This window comes from Centruroides vittatus, unplaced genomic scaffold (assembly GCF_030686945.1).
Source record: "Centruroides vittatus isolate TY-2023 unplaced genomic scaffold, ASM3068694v2 contig_1916, whole genome shotgun sequence".
Classification (NCBI taxonomy): Eukaryota; Metazoa; Arthropoda; class Arachnida; order Scorpiones; family Buthidae; genus Centruroides; species Centruroides vittatus.
Genome location: NW_027121179.1, coordinates 676,127 through 698,539, shown reverse-complemented (window position 1 = coordinate 698,539; position 22,413 = coordinate 676,127). Strand labels below are relative to the sequence as shown.

Sequence of the window (22,413 nt, the reverse complement as noted above, 5' to 3'; positions counted from 1 at the left end):
TCAGTCACTATTTGGCACGAATTCACTCACCTCTTTTCTCTCTTCGACCACAGCAACACGTTGCGTAGTACCGTTGTTGGATTCTTCTTCCACGATTAAATCGGCAGTGGACGTGGCTTCTCCACACGAATTAGTAGCAGTGATTTGAAAGGTTCCAGAATCATCGGGGAAGACCTCGGGAATCAGCAGCTGATGCACGTTGCCTATGGATGTGATGCGAAAATCTGGTGAATTTTTTAATTTTACTCCATTTCGGTACCATTCGACTTGAGGTTCGGGTTGTCCGGTCACTTCAGCTTCCATTTGCAGTCTAAAACCAGACTTTACGATAATGGACTGGAGAGGTTTCAAAAATTTCGGCGGGATCAGTGGTAAGACTATGGAAAAAACTCACGATGAAGCGAATGTACGATGGTCAATGGCATATTTTAGATCGTTTCTATCCAATTACCTGAAGTTACAATGTCTGGTGATTGACTTTGGAGGGTTATTTCTACCTGCGAGCATCAAAACGTAACATATTTTTAAACGGGGATGCTTCATACTTATGGCAAATTAATGATTAAAAACTTAAAATATTTACTTTGCTCTTCTTCGGTTTATCATCAACTTCTTCCTCTGACGTCTGTAGGATTTCATAACTTCCTTTGATAAACTTTTCAGCTGGTTGACATATGGTGCTCTTCTGAACTAGGGTGGTCTTCTTGGTCATGACCATGGTTTGTGCTCTTTAAAATGGAATAGAAAATAAAATAAAGCATCTACGTAATTATTTAAATTAATTAATAAAGCAAAAAAAAAAAAAACTACTTAATTTACCTGTGCTCCTGCATTTCGGGCGAGGAAGGTGCTGGTTCTGCAATATAGTTATATGATTAATGCAATTCAACTACTGCTTTTGAAAGAATTTCGAAAGAGAATTTCTAAAATATTTCAAAATTTTATTTCTTAGAACTGTGAACATGTTTAAAAAATATATTTTTTTAATCTAAATTTTGAATAAAACATTTCAACATCGTATAGGAATTTAAGCAGTGAACCTCCTTTAACTGCAACCTCTAAACAACGGCCGTTGTTCACAGGTTTGACTGTGTAATATTTTTCAAATGCAAATTCTCTAGAATCCGATCCATTTTACGTGGAACTGTGCAAGCAGGTTTGAAGCAGGCTTTACATTCTTGTGAAAATGACAGGGAGGCCATTTTGGAATCTCTTCAAATCTCCAATTTTGGATTCTCCAAAGGAATCTAATCTTCAACGTCTTAAAAGTCCGTGAAATTTATAACTATTATTTAAAGTAAGTGAATTTTTAAAATACTTTGCCAAAATAAATAAAATCGTTAGCCAGATATAGCAACGTTTTGATTAAGCCAGCTTTTTTGCGATTTGCGATTTTTTTTTTTTTTTTATCTCTATTCATTTGTAAGTGCAAAGAAGAAAGAAAAATTTATTTTAATTACTTACCAATAATGTTTAACGTTGCCGAAGAGACGGCTCTACCGCTATCGTTCTCGGCTTTGACAGTATACCTCCCGGCATGAAAAGGTAAACATTTGGCTATGGTCAAACTATGGTGATCCCCATCGCTACTTACAGTTTGAAACTTGTCACTTTTGATAAGAATCTCGCCAAAATACCATTGTACCTGTGTATATACGTTTCAAAACTCCATCGTCACCATGCTGAATAATTTCGCAAAATTCGAAAACTTACCTCTGGTTTCGGTGTTCCTGTAATTTGACATTGAAATTTGGCTTCCCTTTCTTTTTCGACTGTTAAGCAATCTAAATATTTTTGAAAGCAGGGTGGTATGCCAGGTTTCCTTAGAACTGATAGAGTTGCTATACATTTAGCTTCTCCTGCGTTGTTTGTAGCCTTCACCATATACTCTCCTTCGTCTCCCTTTTCTACAGTTGAGATTGTCAGTGTTGTCAAACCTGATGGTTCTTTCGTTATCTAGAAAATATAAACGATGTATTGTAAGAGATTTCCTATGCAAAAAATATCCAAAAGCTATCCGTAATATAATTTATTCTTTCCAATTCTTCTGTCATGTTATGAGAGACAATTAATAATAATAGCCTTCTATCAATGTTTAGTAACATTGCAGAGGGTTGGATGGGAGTTCAGTCAGGCGGTACCTTCCTGGAGGACTTTCTATGGAAAACTGGTCTCTATTTACGTGTTAGACACGTGAAGAAAAACCGGAAAATTTTACGTGGCCAGACCGTTGATCAGGCACGAATTCGCCACCGGTATTCGGTGGCTTTATCCATTTGGGCACTGATGCCACACGGGAGAGAGGAACCGCAATTAATTTTGAGTCACCGATTTTCGATTTTTAACGTTGGATGCTACGTTATTACATAGACCTGTATGATAAACTGGCACTTTACAATAATTTGATCTGAAATTTCTTAAACGTGGATTTCCTAAAACACCCGTTCTGCTCTGCATATCAGAAAGTTATCTTTTAGAATTTAATTCAAATGCTACTTACCACACAATGTGCAGAAGAATGTAACTGCACTCCGTTTCTGTACCATGAGATTTCGGGATCCGGCTGACCTTTGACTTGGCATGCCATTTTGACGCTCTCCTCTTCGTTAGCCATAACATTTCTCAACATTAATGAAAACATGGGAGGGCTTCCGATTTCCATGGCGCTATAATATTTTAAAAAATGGCGTCAAAATTAAAAATCAATTTAACTTAATTTAAATTTAGATAAATGTGTAAAAAATAAGCTTACCCCTTTTCACCATTAACCACATTTTGGAATGCTGAAAAAGTTCAAAAATAATTAAAAATCTGTAAATCTGGAATTTTAATTTACAATTTATAATTAAATATTTTCTCACGTTTAACTTTCAGTTCACAGATACTAGAAGCTTCTCCAGCAGAATTTATGGCAACACACTTGTAGCATCCTTGATCTTCCAGGTAAGCTTCCTTGATGATCAAAGAACATCGATCACCTTCGAAGAGCAGTTGCACATCTTCAGATTCTTTAACTGGCTTTCCATTATGATACCAGATAACCTGAATCCACATTGTTCAACATTTAAACACACGAAGAATCCTACGCTGAAAACTGTAATTGAAACTAACCTCTGGTTCCGGTTGTCCAATGATAACGCAATCTAATCTTATCGGGTTTCCTTCGATTACAGTTTGGTTTTGCAGATGAAGTCTCACGTCAGGTTTCAGGAGTTCAAAATCTGAAGCCATTTCAGAATCACTAGAAGAATAATTTGTTTATTTTAATTACAATTATTAATTTACAATGAGCAAGATCGTGTTAATTAAGCGCTTACGATGTTTCAAGAGGTAGTCTGCCTTTAACGGATACTAAACAGGATGATGATGTCTCTCCTACTTCGTTGGATGCTACGAGACTGTAAGTGCCTGCATCTTTAGGAAATGCTTCAGGAATCACTAGTATTGCTATTCCATCACTGTAACTTGTCTACGAAAAGAAGCGACCATTTAATAGTATCTTCTATGAGTTTGAAGTATCAAGAACATCCACTAACCTGGCAGAAATCACTAACTGGTTGCCTATTATGATACCACGTGATTGTAGGAGTAGGTAAGCCATCAACTTTGCATTCCAATCTCAATTTCTGTCCTGCCCTCGCCATTACATTAGATAATGGAACTATAATCTCTGGTTTCTTAGATGCATCTTGAGCTATGAGAGATTCGGTTTTTAATATTAAAATAAAACTCAAATTTTTATTAATAAAATGAGATACTCACGTAGCACAGTCAACTTGACGCTGCATGCAACCTGTCCTGCAGGATTCACAGCTTTACAAGTATAACGAGCTTCGTCTTCGGGATAAATTTCCTCGAATCTCAAAATGCTGTAGCCATTGTTATAAGTGATGACATATTCTGGAAAATTATCGATACAGACATCGTTTTTATACCACGATACAACGGGTAGTGGGTTTCCTTCTACTTGGCACTCCATCTGGCATGGTTGACCTTGCCTAGCCACCGTCAGGGCAGGCTCTTTGACAAAATGAGGTGGTATTGCTTCTTCGTGAGGGTGACTCTCTGCAACGAAGAAGAATTAATTAAAACTTTACTGAATGAAGAATTCGAATATGCTAATTTGTTGCAACTACCTCTGACTGTAAGTTGCCCTTGAGTTTCTGCTCTTCCTACAGAGTTTGTAGCTCGACAGATATATTTTGCAGAATCTTCAGCAAACGTTTCCTCTATAGTTAAAGTACATAAGCCGTTTTCGTATTTTGTCTGGTAGTCCGGATTGTTATGAACTTGAAGGCCATCTTTGAGCCATTCGATCTTTAAGGTTGTAAAGGTATGGCAGAGAATTAAAAAAATTAAAATTTAGCAATAAAAAAAAAATTAAGCAAAATGCTTACGAAAGGAGGTGGGTGACCATCCACATGGCACAAAAAAGTTACTTTTGATCCCTCGGTAACCTCTACATCCATCAAGGGTACTGTAAAAACTGGTGGTCTAGTTGGATCCGGTACTATATCTACCTGTACTTCTTTAACAGCTTCCTAAGGAGATTATGATATAAAATTAATCTTAAAATATTGCAAATTAAAATGCTAAAATGTCGATTCTTGCACCTACTTTTTCCAACTTTTGCTTCTGTTTCTCTGCTTCGTTCAGATTCTGTTGCAAGGTTTTCAAATCTTTATTAATACACACGAATGAAGTCAACATATCTTTATTCTTCTGCAAAATCTGATTTGTAATCGGAGGTGCTTGACCTAAACCGAAACGAAACAGAAATTAACCAAAAATAATCTATTGAAAATCCACTGGATGCCACAACTTACCATACAACTGTATGGAAAGAGTGCTCAACTTCTTCATTCTTTTATCCTGTTCAGCTTCACCGGGTTTAACAAATCTATCAACTTCATTTTGCAGATTTATAGCGTCAGTTGGATTTTTACAACTCGCTGATCTTTGCGCAATCGATACTAGAAGTTGGCTTCCTTCTTTAAACCATTCTTCAATCTAAAAAAAAAGAGATGATTTTTAAACGAATAATCATCATAAAATGGTGCTCGAAACATTCCAAATTGTATTACCTGTTCGATCAAAACAAAATATTCTAAAACTAGATCGATGTGCTCTCTAGTATCTCCAATTTGCATATGAAACGTCGACCATTTAGTTTGCAACTCGCTGATTTCTTGCATGGGTGGTGCAACCATTCTTTGAGCGGTGCTTACGAAGGTGTTGACTTTTTCGTCTAAGAGCTGATAATCAAAATGTACCGAACAGTATAGAAATCAGTTATGTATAATGGTAAAATGTGTATTATTTTACATACCTCTATAGTTTTTTGCAATTGTATAAAAGCTTGCGAAGTTAACTTTACAGTTGCCAGAGATTCTCCAGTGTTTCCCTTCATGTTTGATAGTTGATCACTTAACTCTTGTATTTGCTGGTTTATCTAGAATAATTTTATTATTAGAATGTGAAAAATGTTTATATGCCAATTAAAATTTGAAAATATAGATATATATATATATTCAGTTACTTCACGCAATTGCCAATAAAATTTCTGCTGTTCCAGTCTCTCTTTCCTCAATTTCCAACTGTCTTCTAATTGTTGATGGAGCCAGAGCAGGATGCTTTGAATCTTTTCTTTATCCTGTGCAGCCGCGGGTGGTGGTTCCTAGACGAAAAATATTAAAATTTAATGAAATTTATCACGAAAATAATCGAAAATGTAAGCGATTTCAGTCATACAATTTCGTTTATCTTATTTATCAATTGATCCGCTTCTCTTTGAGCAAATTCTAACAGTTGTAAGAACGTTGGTCGAAGGTTATCGTGGTCCGCGAGTTGCTGATCGATGGATGAAATATCTGTAGGAACCGGGTCTTGACGTTGATTCTTTTCTTCGATCTGAAAATTTTCAAATTTTATTAAGAATTCGAGAAAAATTTCGAATGCAATCTTTACACAAATTCCAATCACCTGCTTCAAGTTCTGGAAGAAAGTTAGCATCATGGCTGCCAGAAGAAGGCATTCAGTCAATTTTGCTTCCAATTCGTTTTGTGCGTTTTTCATCTGATTTAACAGTTGGTCCTTTTGATTTTGAAATTCTCCTTTTGTAGAAAAGGCTTGAGATTTATTGAGGCAATCTTCGATCTCTCGTCCTAAAGACTAAAAGATCATCGATTCATCAATAAAATTATTTTTTATTTTAATTTTTCTTGTAGAAAATATATTGTAATAACAAAAATAATTCTTTGAAATTAAAATAAATGCCATAGTAACTTTCGAACATACCTTAATTTGACCATTCATGTTCTCTTGATGTCTCTCCAAGAATACTATAATGGAGTCGATCCTATTCAATTCTTTCGGTATAATTGGATATAATTGAAGTTTAAAGGTCGTTACGACTTCAACAACCTGAAATTTATATAAATTATTTAATTTTTTTTTAAACTGGCAATGGCACTTGCATAACTTTCTCTGCATTCGAACAGGAGGAACAGGACCCGGAAAGCCTTATCTTTAGGGGTAGGGGAGTTTTAAAAAACTGTAAATGCCAATAATAATTTTTAATAAGCTAAAAAAACTCCTCTTTATCCTCCCCCTTCGACTTATAACCTCCGAAATATAAAAGCATTAATGCCCCATATACAGAAGTATTCTTACCAAATTTCAAAATTTTTGACCCATGGGTTCTCGCGATATAACGCAAAATACAGGCCCAAACACACACATATATAAATACAGAATTTCGATGATTTTGGACTTGTGGAACCTTGAAAGGTCGAGCAATGCAAAAAAAGATCCTTAGGGGGTCAAACCCGATTACGATTCTCTGTTCTATGACAGCCGAGGAAATAGAGATATATATCTTTCATATCATACCCTTCTTATTTCTTTGGCGCAATATTCCCATTGCATCAATTGCTGTCTTTCCGATATAACATCCTGTTGCCAACTGTTCCAGAGATTATTGATGTTATTTTTGCGATTATTAAATTGATCCAGTATCGTCTGAACGCATAGAATAGCTCTCTTGATATCCAGATGAGGATCGTTCACCTAAAACCATACGTATGTAAGTGTTTCATGGATGATGATCCGAAAATTAAGCAGCTAGATCTTACCTTATATGCATCTTCGATAAAGTTTTTTCCTTTGTTGTTTAATTCCAAAAATTGTTGTTGTACAGCGAACCATTTCTCTTCGGTCTCTTTCCTGTTCGAGCCATCCCTGTCCGACTGTATGACATTTTCAATGGATTCCATGTCTGTCCCCAGCTGCAATCAATCAACAGTGAGAGTTTTAAACACTTGTTATCTTAACGATGATTGGTTAAAAATATTACAAATATGACGTTAGTACTGATCTATCCAATCAACGTTAAGTAAACCATACACTAAATAACTGCCAATTAAATTGTTTTATATCTATTCTCGAATTTCACGTGTTGAATGAGATAATTAGGAGAATAATGATGATTATGGGCGAATCTCAGTGAAATTTCGTTGGTGAGAGTAATTTTACGAAATAAAGAATTTTGTTCTAATTTTGGCCACAAGCGGAATTGTGTCTTTGTTTGTCTCTGAGAATCAAACTGGTGGTCAGTTTATTATATTAAAAACATCTTGCTACCTTATTCAGGCAATGGATGCTGGAAAATATACCCATAACGAATGCCAGTCACCAGGGAAAAAATAGCGCTGTGAAATATAACAGTTTAACATAATAAATTGATGTATGAAATGAAATATATAATATTCCGGAAAAATTATATGTTTTATTTGATTTGGTTTGGGAGAATATGCAATGCAACACATGGGCATTCGGCTAAGGAGGATCGGGAACCGGGGAGACCCCATTTAGGTGTTAGATACATGAATAAAACACGAAAACTTTCCGGTTTTCTTCACATATTTAACGCCTAAATAGTGCATGTGCAATGCTCCATTAATGTAAAAGATGCCTTTGTTGAAAAAAGAACGGAAAATTATTTTCATAACTAATAATTTTAATGTTGCTCTTACAAATTTTATATTTTAGCAATTCGCACTAAAAGCCAGAAAATGTTGCAGATTTATGGCCCCTATACTAAACTAAATGGAAGAAACATATATTTTATATCGCAAGGCGCCATTTTTCACCTGGTGATCAAAATTTGAAGTGTTCTTTTGTAAAATTGCCTTCCACGTGATCTGAACAAGAAATCCTCTGAATTTCCTTGCAATACCATTTATTAATATCATCTTGTAAATGACATTTAGTAATAAAAATTTAATTAAAAACGCCTGGAATAGTGTAGAGAACGAAATATGTTCAAGAAATACAATTCATGCCTTCAGTTATCTCCTATAGCGAACCGTTAGAGGGAACAGATTAGAGAATACCAGTGTTATAAGGGTACCACCTCACCTTGCACTTGCAATACTTACTTATATGAAGATACCAACCTGAGAAGCAAGTTTGTGAAAAGCAGCATAGCGTTGCACTATCAAAATCCTATTATCAAGCAGGGATAAAAGTAACGTCCACTGACTACGCAAATTATCAGCCTTCTTGTGCACCTCTTCAGCTTCTTTCCCCCCAACTCTAACCAGAGACGGGACTGTTTTGAGTAAGGCATCGACTTCAATATCCTTTAACTATAATATAATACATAAATAAATATTAAATTGATGTAGAAGGCGAATTATATTTTATACAAAACTAAACTTACCCTAATTTCCTTTTGCAAACTTTCGTGGCTTTCTAGGAAGTTTTTAGCCATAGGATAACTACTGCCCATATCCTGATGGCCTTGCAAGAAGGCCTGAACGGTACTCGTAATCCAAGTATAGAGCTGAAGAATTAAAATAGCAATTCAGTAACTATATTTATGTGAAATTCCCTCGTTGCTGTTACCTACTGTATCGTATCTGTTATGGAAATTGATGTAAGCCGTGTTGCTTTCTGGTGTAACCACCGAAGAACACAGTTTCAACAAGTGTTGCCTGCGGTCTTCCAACTCTGCAATCTAATGAACTCAATTAATTTTAGTTTAAATTGAGAACAGAAGGAAAAAAACATCACAAACCTTCCTCTGAACGCCTTCCGTCCCAACATTTTCCGCCATTTCTATCAAATTTTGACCTTCTGCGACGGCTTCTGTTACTAGTTCGTTAATAGTTCGTTTTATCTGATTAGTGGCATTAGGCAATAGCTCTGTAGTAGACAGTTGTACATCCAATTGATCAAGTTTCGTTACAACCTGAAAAGAGAGATTCAAATCTGCAACCTCTTAGATTTTCAAAGGAATTCTCGAGAAAATAGAAGGGGAGGCTCACCGTTTGACATAAATTAAAAAAAGCAATGGCGAGAGAAAGTAACTGTCGTCTGGTATGCACTGCAGATATTAAATCAGAGCAATCTGAAAGTAACTGATACGCTCGACATCTCGATGTTTCCGTCATGGCAACACCCGATAATGTTAATTGCTCGACTGTTTTTAATAACCGGATGCATCTATCTTGCACTTCCTGTAGATACATTTAAAATTTGCATAATTAATACTCAATACATATTAAAATCAAAGTTTGTTAACGAGATGTTTGCTCACACAACTGTTACTACTAGAGTGATGCATTTCAATACTGTGTTAAAGCACGGATCAACTGAATAAGATGCAAATTTAAACTTATTTACATAAAAACATTATATCTTTACAAACACAACAATGGAAATTCATGTTAGCAACATGAATATCATCAATAATGCCAGAAATTTCAGAAAATTTCGTCAACTCTACCACCTGGTCAATTCTGCGTGATCTCCGATACAGATGGGAGATTTTGTAATTTTTCACTCACTAGATATTATCCAAAAATCCGCCATTTTGAATAATTTTCAACTGAAATTTATCGTGGATAATAAAATCCTAAACACGAAGCAAAGTGAGCGCTGTTGCGAGTGATTATTATTACGCTTTCACACGGGAGCGTCCATGAGTTCTACTGCACACGTTAAAGCTTCTAACAGTTTAAACGTGTGCAATAACCTCATAGAACAAGCTTCTTGTTCTTCAGATACTTAGAAAAATTAATATAAATTTTAATTTACTAAAGAGTCACGCTGTTTGATGGAGAACTTTTAAAAAATTAATCTTTTATCGTTAAATTCAAGTGATAAACACTACAATAGAAAAAAAATCTGTATTATAATTATTAAAGCTGCTTCATCCGCTATTTTTTCCATTTGATGATAATTAATAACCGGTTTATACTGGTTAACGACGTTATTTTCATTGCTTAAATACAAAAATACCTCTCAATTTATGGTTTATTTACTCTAACTCCGACGATTCTCCGTGTTTACTCATTAGTTTTGATGATACTCCTCCCACTGGTCTTTATCTTTCTCCGAAAAATTATCACAGAATGAGAAAGGTCAGAAGGTGAAGCAAATCATCAGAATTAAGAAAGCAAACAGAAAACAAATTTGGAAAAATTTAACGTTATTTTCTTCTCTAACCAGTTTGAACCAGTTAGTAAATATTGAAGATGTCGAAGGTTATAAATCTATTTCGTTAACTGTTTTTCCATTCGATAATAATTAATAATAACCGGTTTAAACTGGTTAACGGCATTACTTTCATTGCTAAAATTCAGAAATCTCTCTCAATACATAGTTTATTTACTTTAACTCTGATGATACTCGTCCTCATCTTCCTCCTCCTGATGATTTCTGCAGGAAGAGAATCAATTATTTGTTACATAATGAATGAAAGTTTAAAATAAATTCACGACAATTTTTTTTTTCTGTAATTTTCCCCCATTTCTCGGAAGCATCGAACTGGTTTCAGTTGAAGTTAACGCAGGAACCATTAAGTAAACGTGGAGTTTTTGCAGCGTTTATTATTATTATTTTTTTCGCAACTTCTCTACAATTCTAGAATGTTTTTTTGGTAAATATTATTCCAAAATAGACTAGAAGATAACATATTTACTTACACGGATGCCTTTTTTAAAATAATGTTTGAAGAAAATGACCTTGAATATACTTTAACGAGAAGCTAATTGTTACAGTATACGTCATTACATCACGCAATATACATATTAAAAATATATTTACGTAGAAAAGTTTCGAGTACGAGAATTACGACTTTTTGTCATTTTTATGAAATCGAAATGCATACGTCAACGTTAGGTTACTTTACAATACATTTTTACACTGCCAGATCGATTTTTAAATGGAATTGAAATTTAATCTTTCCTGTAAAATTTGTGGAGAAAGTATGGTGTGTATTGATTTAGATTTTCTAGTTTGTAGTTTATGTTCATAATACTGTGCTTTTGCTAATTTTTTTTTTTTTTTTTACTGCTTCTTCTCCTCAGTTTTTATTTACTAATTTTTCTGTTTCGCTGTTTATTTTCCTAAATTTTTTATAATTTAACTAAGCTTTTTTGTTGATATTTTCCTGAATTTCTTACTGATTTTTTGAACAGTTTTGCTTCTTTTTTCTAAATTTTTACTGATTTTTCTGAGATTTTTTCCTGCTCCTTTTCTTAAATATTTTTCTGATTTTACAGAGCTTTTCTTTTGCATATTTTTCTAAATTCTTTACTGATTTTTGAGCTTTTTGCTGCTTATTTTCTAACTTTGTACTGATTTTTCTGAGATTTTTTCCTGCTTCTTTTCCTAAATACTTTTCTGATTTTACTGTGCTTTCCTATTGCTTGTTTTCCTGAATTTTTACTGATTTTTGTTGCGTTTTTTACCGATTTTTCTCGAGTTTTACTGATTTGTTTTTGGCCGAACTTCTGCTGAGCCTTAGTTTCTGACGCTGTTTTACTGATTACCGAGCATTACAAGAAAGTTCAACATGTTAAAAAAATTCAACCAGAGTAATAAACAGATAATTTTGATGAATGTAATTACGCATTAATGATTTTGTAACTTAATTAGAAAAAGAAAAAAATTAATACAGAATACAGTATACATCGTCTTTGTGACAATTCTTGATCGTCATTAAGCGAACCGTCGTAAAACGAACCCTAATTTCCCTACTTTCATAAATTAAGGGTTCCCTTCCCGGAAATGAACTTTGAACTATGCAACACTACACCGAAATAACTAACATAAATATGATTTTTAAATACAGCATTTCGTATCGGTCGTAAAAGCGAGGTATTTTAATGCAAGTGGTCGTAAAGCGAATTGTGTGCTTTTTTTGTATAGATCCCTCCAACTTTTCGATGATTTTACCGTTTCGATGAATTAAAAGCAGGAAAAAAATGTAATGACGTGTGTCCCAAAACCGTTCTACAGTAAAAAAGAGCTATGGTGTAATTTTTACCAACATAATTTTACAATTCAAAATGCTCAGTACAAATGTATAGCATTGAAAGAATCTTCGAATATTCTTGGGCCAACCTTTATTAACACGGATTATTGTCGACTGACTTTTTGTCTACATAAAAAATATTCAGTTTTAATTAACTCTAGCAAAATATAAATTAGTTCTAACTGTTTTTATGTTCCTAACCGGCATCTTTTTTGTCACAAGCCGTGCACAAGATTGCTATAAATGTATATATATACATATATATAAAGCCTATTAATCTAGCATTGCTAAGCAACCTAAAGCATCCGATATTAAATAACTTTTTTTAAAAAAAATCAGCAATTATAGCGTAGTTTCTATATACAGGTTGAAAAGAATTAAAGATATGGCAAATCTCAGCAAAATTTGGTATAAATAATGTCCCGGGTGTGCTGTTTCTATTTTCAAAAAAAAATTTTTATTTCAAAATTCAGCCGCTAGGAAAAATTTGGCGCTGCTGTTCCCATCGCGCGCATATTACGTACGTTTTTCTAAAGATTTCGGGAGTTATGAAACAAATTGCAAAAAGTTTATTTCAATTACAGTTTTGGAAATGTGAAATAAAAAATTGATTCAGACATGGCGTTTTGTGACCGTAAGAGAATGTACTGTACACATATATGCGCATTGGAAAACAGCAGCGCCGAATTTCGTCCTAGCGGTTAAATTTTGAAGTAAACTTTTCCCCGAAAATCGATAACAAGGAATTTATGTATACCAAATCTGGTAGAATCTGCCCAATAGTTCTTTCTCCAGAGAGCTCTGAACGCCTATTCTTTAATTACATTCAAACTGTAGCCCATGTCACAATGGGCTACAGTTTGAAATGATTAGTATATAATATAGTCAGTTAACCATTGCATCTACTGAGTTTGGAATCGCTTCGGGGCGTTGTAATTTATATACTGAACAGAAATGGTCGCATCTCGAACAGTTTTTGTCGGGTTTACAGCAATTTGAATAAAGATAACAATTTAGTCAAATTTTAAACATAGTATTTAAAAATACTATGATTAAAAAAAATAATAATACAGTAATCCTTTAAATGATTATTTAGTAAATTTAACGAGAAAAATCTTACTTTAGTCTCAATTTCCACTTTTCCATGTTCGTGTAGAAGAATTTCCGCATTAGCGGAAGAATCTCCTAAATTGTATTGCCTCATATATTCAGCTCCTTTCGTTTGAAGCCAATTCTCCACCTTTTATTAAAAAATAATAATAATTTTTTATTATTTAATTATAATTTTTATTAAAATAATATTTTAATTGTATATAAATGTAAAAAAAAAACAGAAAAGTTTGAAGAAAGCCACGCGCCAGTAAAGAAAAGTAAAATCGACAACGGCGCCATTTTGTAGGCCCGAAAAATTTTTGCGGATATTTTGACCCGGTTGTATCGATCTCTGGCTAATTTACCGAGGGCCCGAAAAGCTCATAACAGGCACGAGAAAAGGCCTTCAAGGCTAAGAGTTAAATTTTCAAAAAAGGAATGAAGAAGAACGCGACGAACGTTTCTTTCGGTTTAACGAGCAAGAAAAATCATTATAAACGGGGTTAAAGTTGGATGCCAAATTTGCTATTTAAGTATTGATGATAAAACCGGAAGATACTTAAAACAAACTCTGACCTCAATTTCAAGTGAAAAAAAAAACGAAAATATTTCGGGGGATGACTAATTATCTTTCGTTAATACCAATAAACCAATAACCTAATTAAGGAAACAATTTAATTATATTGATTTTTTATTGATTGGTGACGCAATTACCTGATCTAGATCACTAGAAACCAAAAGTATCTGAAGAGTATGCTCCAATTTTGTTTTCCTACTTTGCCACACGCCCTCCAGATAGCGCCACCTGTCGTGAAGATTCTCCATCATCCTCTCGACCGTGGATGATGATTTCTGAGCCTCTATCTTCATGTGTTCCGGTCTCGAGTCGTTTAGGCTGTTATGGGCTATCTCGTCTAACTGATGAACTAGAATCTGTCCCGCATTCAAGGTGTGCAGCGATATCTCGAGTATGCCTGTAAATGGATTTCAATTACGATTAATACATGGTTTATCATCATTATAATTAACCCAATTAGCTTATGATTTTAGTAAATAAAAAATTGTTCTACTGTAATTTTAATGCAGTTGAGAAATTAAGACCCGAAAAACTCACGTGGAGATTTTGTGTAGAGGATAAAATATGCTAATTCAAGCTTAAGATGGATAAAATAAGGCATATTTATGCTTAAATTACATCCAAATACATTAAATGTGAAACAAAATTGTGAATTTTAATAGTTAAAATCATACTAAACTAGATACAGAAGCTGTAACGCATCGACGTAGAAGTTAAACGATTTTGGTCAGTAATTATTCCATTATGAGTTAATCTTGATAATTCTAAGTAAATTACAGGCGTAGATGTTAAATTTTATAAATCATAAAAGTTTTATGCCATAAATTAAATATCAACGAAGTTTTTTGACCTAACATAAATTCCTCCAGTTGGACTTGAGCCATAATCAGAGTGAAATATAATCTATTTCACAATACATATTTGTTTTAACTCAATAAAGACTTTTATGTGTTTAATTGTGTTAAAATTACACTAAAATCTGTCTAAAACGAATGGCCATTCCTTTCTACACAGGTTTTACTGTAAATTTATTAATTGTACCCCATTTTTTTTTTTTTTTTGTCTAAAAATATCGATGCAAAGTCATTTCACGGAGGGATTTCGGGAGGAATCATTAAAACAAGTATAAATTTTAGATATTTTTAAAAAAAATTGCTTATGTACGGTGAATTTTCAATCGAATTGCGATAATTTTATTATATAATAAACTTTCACAACACACCTTTCTTGTCATCGTGCAACCTTTGCAATAACATTTTGCAACTGTCAATATCGTTCGGAGAATAAGTATCGGTAAATATAACGTGAGCTTTGTCCATTCTCTCTGTAAACTGGAAAAAAATTGAGGCAAAAAATAAGAGGAAGGGAAGAAGAAGAAGGAAAAAAAAAACTTAAAAAACATTCGATCCGTGTTTACAAAGATCTCGACTTACATCCCGTACTCTGCTGTGAAACGTCACCGCTTGTTCGAGAATTTGTCTCCTCTGCTCTAATTGGTTGTTTAAGTCCTTCCATGCAAGTCCCAAGTTCTCGGCCATGGCTGCGTATACCTCTGCTCTCGGCTGCTGTGTAGAGATCAGCTCGTCTGCTTGACGTAGCAACTCCTCTACAGGGCTCTGTTTCGACTAGTTACATCGGGGAAAAGAGAAAAAGACTCAGAATTAACATAACTCGTAGTATACTTTACCTCACAGTTTGCCTCATTATCTAATCCTCTAACAGATAGATGATAGCCTACTTAGTTTGTCTCATTAGTCCCGTTTCTAGTTTACCACCCTCGTTTACTTTCGCCTACCTTAAACGTGGCGTGCCTCATTTCCTACGTATATTTAGTGCTTTACTGTGTTATCTATTGTAAAATCTAGTTTGTTTCGTCTTTCCTCCTAAGATATTTGGCTCTAAAACAATAGTAAATTTTAACTGTTTATCTATTTTATTTGCTTCATAGAAAATTTTACTGTTTATTCGCCTCATAGCAAATTCACTGTTTATTCTAGTTTATCCTCGTGGTCTTCGTGCTACAATTATTTGAAGTCTACTCATACTCATGCCGTCTGCTTCTTCATTAACTTCGTTTTATACTTAGATACACACAACTTTTGAGCTATATTTAGCAATAATTTTAACTAAACTTCTCCCATATTTAATTTCTTTCAAGGTTCTAAGATTATTGCTAGCATTACAGTCGATTAGTTTGCCTCAGAATTTATATTTCATATTAGTTATAGTCATTAGTTCTTTAATGCCTGTCCGTTATGGTGTTGGATTTCTAAATAATTAGTTCCCTTCTAAAGTTGGACTCCACTGACGAAAATTGATTAGCGACTGCACAATCTCTGAATTAACTGAATTCTCCTTTAATTTGGTTCCCTATTTTAAGTAACTAAATCCTAGTTTAATTGTATTTTAAAATGTTAATTTACTTCGAAAGGGGGAAGGCGGGTAAATTTAGCACCAAAATTCATTTTTTTATCCGAAGATAATGAAGGAGCAGGCAGAATAATTGAGGAAAAGTACCGAGGATGAGCTGAATTTAGTCCTGGATTCTGCAAAATGATTTTAATTAATTAATTGTGAAGTTAAAAATAAAAAGATTTTTTGCCTGTTTCATAAGATTTTTTACGCAGTTTACAACGGAATAAAACAAGAAGATCGGTTATAAAAATTGATGTAATTAAAGAAGTTTTTAAGTTGTTTAAATTCTTTTTTTGGCACTTGGGTATAAACAAAATTGTGTTAAAAAAACGGCGTGATATTTATAACTACCGTTAAAAAATCCAAGCTTCAAGGAGACTTTTTGCTTCATGAAAAGTCTCCTTGTAGTTTGATTTTCGTCACGATCGCTAAGAGTTTTCTTAAACATCATTTATTTGCCGTTTAACTGTTCCATTTTAATGGAATTTAACTGTGATGTAAACAGAATAATTCAAATAATATGGGTTTTAGAGCCTCCGTTTATCACTTTAGAACCATAAATGATCCCTTAAGCCATTTTAAGAAGTGATTGATGTAAAAGCCATGGCAGCATTCATGCTGATGATACCATTCTAGCCACTCATGTTAAAGATTGTGCTATTTTAATGCCATTTAACCATAGTGTAAACAAAATAACCCAAATATCCAGGGTTGATTTACCATTGTAGAGCCTAAATAAAAGTCATGGCAGCATTCATGCTAATGATACCACATGAATTAATTTAGCGCTTCATGCTGAAGAAGATATCATGGAAATTGGCTTATAATTCTAGATTTAGTAATCCAATATCCTCATTTTAAGCATTATATATTACTAAATTGAATTATAAACAGTGAAACTGGTCCACAAAGGGCATGGAATAAACTATTATACGGATAAACCACCAACAATGGACACCAGCATCCACTTATTCGGGAACGTTTCTTTTTGAAATGCATACAAAATAACCTCCAAACAACAGCAAAAGTGGCCGTTGTTTGGAGGTTTCTTTACATGCAAATCGCTCAAAACATGTTCCTGAAAAAATGGCTGCTATCGGGTGGCCTTCGCTGAGAGGTTCGTAATATAATATACATTAGTAAAATCGTGGAAACAATATAGAATACACAATCCTATTGATAAACCATGCGTTAAGAACGTCCACTTTATATAAATTTAGGATCCTCATCAGTTTTAATAGCTCTAAGTATTTGTATACAGAAAAATAAACATTGAGATCGAGTTCGTTCGTGTCTAAACAGTGGGCATCTATCAGTAGGCAGTTTCTATTTTAAGCCCTCGTTAAACGCATCTTTAAATAATATATTTTGGGCTATTTTAATTATCTTCATACGCAGAGCGCAAATTACAAAATTGCCAACTTTTGTAAAAAAAAAAAATAAAAATAATAATAATAATGATGGGTAGATTCACAATTTGATGTTGATGGACGTGTCACGTGAGCACGGTTTACGTGAGTATTACGCCATCTAATTTCTTGAATTATTTACAAAATTTTTATTTTTTTTCTGTTTATTCTAAATTTAATAGTTCTTTTTTTATATATTTATATCATTCATTTCAAATTTTTGAAAATTATAATTTATATATTTTTATATATTTGTCACGAATTTTTGGTGACATAATTAGGTTCATTTAGAGTAATATTCTTCACGAATAAAATACAAGATGAATTAAGCACGAATTAATTCATCCAATAATAAAATTCGACACACTTTTACTAAATTTAGGATTTGCAAATGAATATTTTGGCAAAAAGAACGCAACAATAATCGATTTATTATTCTTTTGCATAGACGGAAGGTTAAATCTTTCGTCAACACTTGAAACAATATTGAACCTTCCTCCATACTTTCACTCGGCACGTCAAAGCTTCCTTAACAATATATTTTATTTGTATATTTTGGGAAAGTGGGCCATCGATAGTCCCGAAACATGCTTTCGGCACGTAGAAACCGGGACATTTGGCAATCCTATTCGTGATATTAACACGATATGCTTTATTAACCTACACATAAATGGGTTAGGATGTGTAAGATGCCTCATGGTTTAGTTTTTGTTATTGTGCCTCATAATTCTGTTTAGTTGCCTCATATTATTACTTTCCCACAGACTGTTTAGTTGCTAGCCAAACTAGACAATCTGTAATCTGTCGAAGATCGAAGTAAATGAATCAATCTGTAAGACCCTCGTAGCCTGTTTAAAAAATAAACGAAATATACAATGAAGCAAGTTAGTTTACCTTGCTGATTGTTTAATTATCTTCATAGTTTATAAACTGTTTATTTTGTTCTACACTTGATTAGTTTACGAAAGCAGACTATAAAGCAATTAAAGCTTCTTAATCTATAGCCTACCTTACTAATTGTTCAATTGGTCTCATTGTCTACCTTCGTAAATTGTTTGCTTTATAATTTGTATTGCTGATTGTTTAATTAGTCTCGTAATCATCTTCATACGTTATTTTTCTTCACAATTTAACCTTGCTGAATTTAATTCGTCTCATGTCTGCCCTCCCGAGTTAATTTTTCCCATAGTCAAGTCCTAACTCATGAAGGCAGACATGAGGCAAAGTAACTCAGGGGGACTGACTACAGGATAAATTAACTCAATTTGTCTCATAGTCTGCCTTCGTAAATTGCTTAGTTTTCCCCACAACACTTCATAGTCAGTTTATTTTGCCTCATTCATTATCCTTTGACTTAACTTTACCTCGTAAACTACCGAGCTTTACTTAACAGCTTTACTCATTTCGTTTGCCTCGCAACCCGCTTCATACTTCAAATACCTAACATATTGCAATTACATCCCATTACACAGCCTCGGAGAGAACAATTTCACAATAAATTGCCTCGCACAGCTACAAAAATTCACTCGAAAGTTTTGTAACTGAGCGGCGGCAGCAGCATTGGGCGAGCGTCCTTCGCTCGATAAAAATAAAAATCCTTAAATTGATAATTACAAGTCGCAATGACAGACGGGCGAGTGGGTGCCACGATCAAAAATTCTAGTGACGAACTCACATCTGGTGGGTGAATTACACGTGCTTTATAAAACGTTTGGACCGCCGCCAAAATCTTACAATCACATCCACCTACGGACTCTCTAAGCATCAAGAATATGCTGACTTCACAATATATGTAGTGTCCTCGCCTTTATTATTGTAGTAGTATTTCGTCGATGGCCCTTCCCTATATCTAGAAACGGCCATCTGTACTTTACCACGGGGATGGATAAATTTGGAAAGTGCGGAAGTATCCAATAATAGACTTAGAATAGTCATTTATCCAGTTCTTCTAGGGGAACAAAACGAAAGAAATATACGAGCTCAATGAAGTGTTTTTCTGTGTTATCCTATGGGATTTCGGGAATTGTGAACTGTCTATGGATTTATTTTTATTATTACTTTTCCTCCCTCCCGATACAGGAAGGGGTTAAATCGTACGCCCGTTTGTCAGCACTAAATATAGCTTAATGTAAATATAGAAAATTTTGATGGCGACATCAGCTTTCGCTTCACTGACATTGCACAGCAGTAACAACACACCTCCTCACCTGCAATTTCTCCAATACTTGCTCGTGCTGCTGGTGCAACATCATAGCATCTTCCAGGCAACTTCCTATATCCGTGATGGCCGGTTGCATCTCTTGAACTTTCAATTGCATCCATTCTTTACTCTATCGGGAAGCAAAAAAGAGGAGGGTTAAAATTAATAACCGGATTGCATTATCTACAAGTTACGCGCGATATATTGCCGCGTCACGTGACCCTTTGCGCATCAATCAACATATTAAGAGGCCAGATGCTGCTCCGTCAATGCCCTTCCGTCTGTTGTATAAATAGTGACTTGGCATAGAATATGGAACTAAATCGCGTGTTACACCTACATGACTGTCTCGTTGCTCGATACTACTACAGTTAAAACAAAAAAAAAAAAAATTATCTACGTCGAACGATGCGTTAACTTCCGCGTTAAACTCGCGTAACGCGTGACAGCATCTTTGACAGATTATCCACGTTGTTTCTCAGCCGCCATCTTCCTCCTATTGTTACTATAACTGTAAATGACAGCAATATCATCATCATCATTAATTGCATTCCGGCGCGTGCTCCTCCTATAATATTTATTTTATCCAGGTTTTTTTTTTAAAGAAAATAAGAGCTGCGTAACGCGATCCGACGTAACAAGCGCCGATCGGTCTGTTTAACCCACTGCACTATTGCATCACCTTACAGTTAGGGTCAGTAGGAACAATCGAGGTTAATCAGTGGCAGAATAAGGGTAGAGATATCGAACAGATCGACAAACGTATGCCCTATTATGGATTCATTAAGAGTGTTACGCTCTTATGTCCCGATTACGTTGAGAGATTTTTAAACTCGTTTCTCACCTCCTCTCTTATGTGGCTGCATCAATATGCGAAATTTCTTTGAGGGTGTAGCGTTTCTATTATGTTACCCTTACGAAGTGTTTCGTAACGTAACATTTCTCCATCTTAGAAAAATAAAACCGGGACGTAACGGACAGCATAAATAACGCGCTGACATTTTGGCCCTTGACCAAGGGCTGACATTAATACGTGGAGGTTTTTTTTTTATATTTATTTTGCTCGCGTAGGGTGCATCCCTAATTGGTACTGCACTAGTAAACACAGCGGGAAAAAACCATCCTAAAGACCTGTTTATAGTAATAATAAGTGTGTAAGGTCACATTACAAACCGGCATTATGCTAATTTATCCCTATGCGATTCATAATTCACTTTATTGTGGTGATGCCATTACGGCAACGTACGTCACGGAGTTTAATAAGTGTGCCATTGTAAACTGGAGAGTTGTCAACACGAAGGACAATCTCCACATCCGTTACTCCTACAAAGAGGGGTGGAAGCAATTCCCACGCGCCAGAAAAAGAGAAAGAAAAAAAATATATATCGGGAGTGTGTAAACTAGATCGGGCCATCCTCCGAGAGGATGGCCCGATCTAGGCTCCTGACCCCTAAAAGGACGGGATGCGTGTAACAACGCTGACAAAAGGGGTGCTGTTTTGGTAATAAACCATAATGAACCGCGATCACGTGTAGAGTAGCAAAGGAGGTTACCCCGTTTGCGTACGCTTTTTGTTTTTTGTTTTTTTGCGAAAGGTGAAAGTTCAATTCGGGATGGCTTTTTGGTGGGTGGATGGAGGTTCCATTGATGGAGCGCGGGTGGTAGAGGTGAGAGGTGAGGTGCTAAGGACTTACTTGTAGGAGGGCAATGACGATGCGCGTCTCTCCCGACTGAACGGCGATGGTGCTGATAGTCGTGGTAGTGTTGGCACGCTGGACGCTACTGTCCGTGGCAGAGGTGTCGTCCTCCATCTTTTTGGGGGAAAAGAAGATGCGACGTGACTTGGTGCGGCCGCAGCACCCGGCCGTCTGCTAGGTGCGCGGAAGTTGCACTTCCCCAAATAGAATCGCAGGGGGAAGAATGGGGTCAGCCCGATGACGTAAGAAAGCGACACCTCGCGGCAAACTTTCGGAGAATGGTGAGGGCGCCTCACGTGACTCCGGCGGTCACGTAAGTGGCCGCCGGTCACTCGGCGTATCTCTTACTTAAACGATTAAAGTCGTTAGCTTTCTTACGTCGTGTTAAAAAAATAAAAATCGAGTATTTACCGAAATTAAATTTTCAACGGCACAGACTTTACGTAAGAAACGCGCTTAAATTTCTTTTAAAAAATTTTAAATTCATTTTTTTAAATTCGTTTGACTACGCCAACGTCGCCATCTGTCGTTAGACGAAAAAAGTAGAAATCGTTTTTTTTTCCAGGTTTAGATTAAACACTGCTGTTTACTCGAATAAAAAAAGAATTAAACGACTGTGCTTATATATATATATATATATATAAGAAACAGCTAACAATAGGACTGCAGCGAAAATTTTGGAATAAACTATGCAGTTT

The 22,413-nt window shown here is 34.9% G+C and overlaps 1 protein-coding gene across 1 annotated transcript in view; it reads right to left on the bottom strand.

Annotated features, from left to right (window-relative positions):
• The window catches only part of sls (sallimus), an 87,172-nt gene extending 65,258 nt beyond the window's left edge, over window positions 1-21,914 (bottom strand). The window contains exons 1-36 of the mRNA XM_067264770.1: window positions 21,713-21,914; window positions 20,026-20,148; window positions 15,428-15,619; window positions 15,217-15,325; window positions 14,132-14,391; window positions 13,446-13,565; window positions 9,330-9,521; window positions 9,080-9,253; window positions 8,912-9,019; window positions 8,723-8,845; window positions 8,457-8,648; window positions 7,134-7,286; window positions 6,892-7,068; window positions 6,298-6,423; window positions 5,983-6,171; window positions 5,752-5,910; window positions 5,540-5,677; window positions 5,330-5,452; window positions 5,085-5,255; window positions 4,827-5,010; window positions 4,618-4,757; window positions 4,398-4,541; window positions 4,137-4,317; window positions 3,763-4,065; window positions 3,537-3,694; window positions 3,318-3,469; window positions 3,112-3,241; window positions 2,862-3,042; window positions 2,753-2,783; window positions 2,501-2,666; window positions 1,714-1,956; window positions 1,465-1,645; window positions 820-856; window positions 584-728; window positions 452-497; window positions 31-377 (exon numbers count right to left, since the gene is read on the bottom strand). Coding sequence (XP_067120871.1) covers window positions 31-377; window positions 452-497; window positions 584-728; window positions 820-856; window positions 1,465-1,645; window positions 1,714-1,956; window positions 2,501-2,666; window positions 2,753-2,783; window positions 2,862-3,042; window positions 3,112-3,241; window positions 3,318-3,469; window positions 3,537-3,694; window positions 3,763-4,065; window positions 4,137-4,317; window positions 4,398-4,541; window positions 4,618-4,757; window positions 4,827-5,010; window positions 5,085-5,255; window positions 5,330-5,452; window positions 5,540-5,677; window positions 5,752-5,910; window positions 5,983-6,171; window positions 6,298-6,423; window positions 6,892-7,068; window positions 7,134-7,286; window positions 8,457-8,648; window positions 8,723-8,845; window positions 8,912-9,019; window positions 9,080-9,253; window positions 9,330-9,521; window positions 13,446-13,565; window positions 14,132-14,391; window positions 15,217-15,325; window positions 15,428-15,619; window positions 20,026-20,148; window positions 21,713-21,829 — 5,715 coding nt within the window. The 5' untranslated portion in view covers window positions 21,830-21,914. The remainder of the gene's footprint in view (window positions 1-30; window positions 378-451; window positions 498-583; window positions 729-819; window positions 857-1,464; window positions 1,646-1,713; window positions 1,957-2,500; window positions 2,667-2,752; window positions 2,784-2,861; window positions 3,043-3,111; window positions 3,242-3,317; window positions 3,470-3,536; window positions 3,695-3,762; window positions 4,066-4,136; window positions 4,318-4,397; window positions 4,542-4,617; window positions 4,758-4,826; window positions 5,011-5,084; window positions 5,256-5,329; window positions 5,453-5,539; window positions 5,678-5,751; window positions 5,911-5,982; window positions 6,172-6,297; window positions 6,424-6,891; window positions 7,069-7,133; window positions 7,287-8,456; window positions 8,649-8,722; window positions 8,846-8,911; window positions 9,020-9,079; window positions 9,254-9,329; window positions 9,522-13,445; window positions 13,566-14,131; window positions 14,392-15,216; window positions 15,326-15,427; window positions 15,620-20,025; window positions 20,149-21,712) is intronic.
• Window positions 21,915-22,413: the final 499 nt, after the last annotated feature.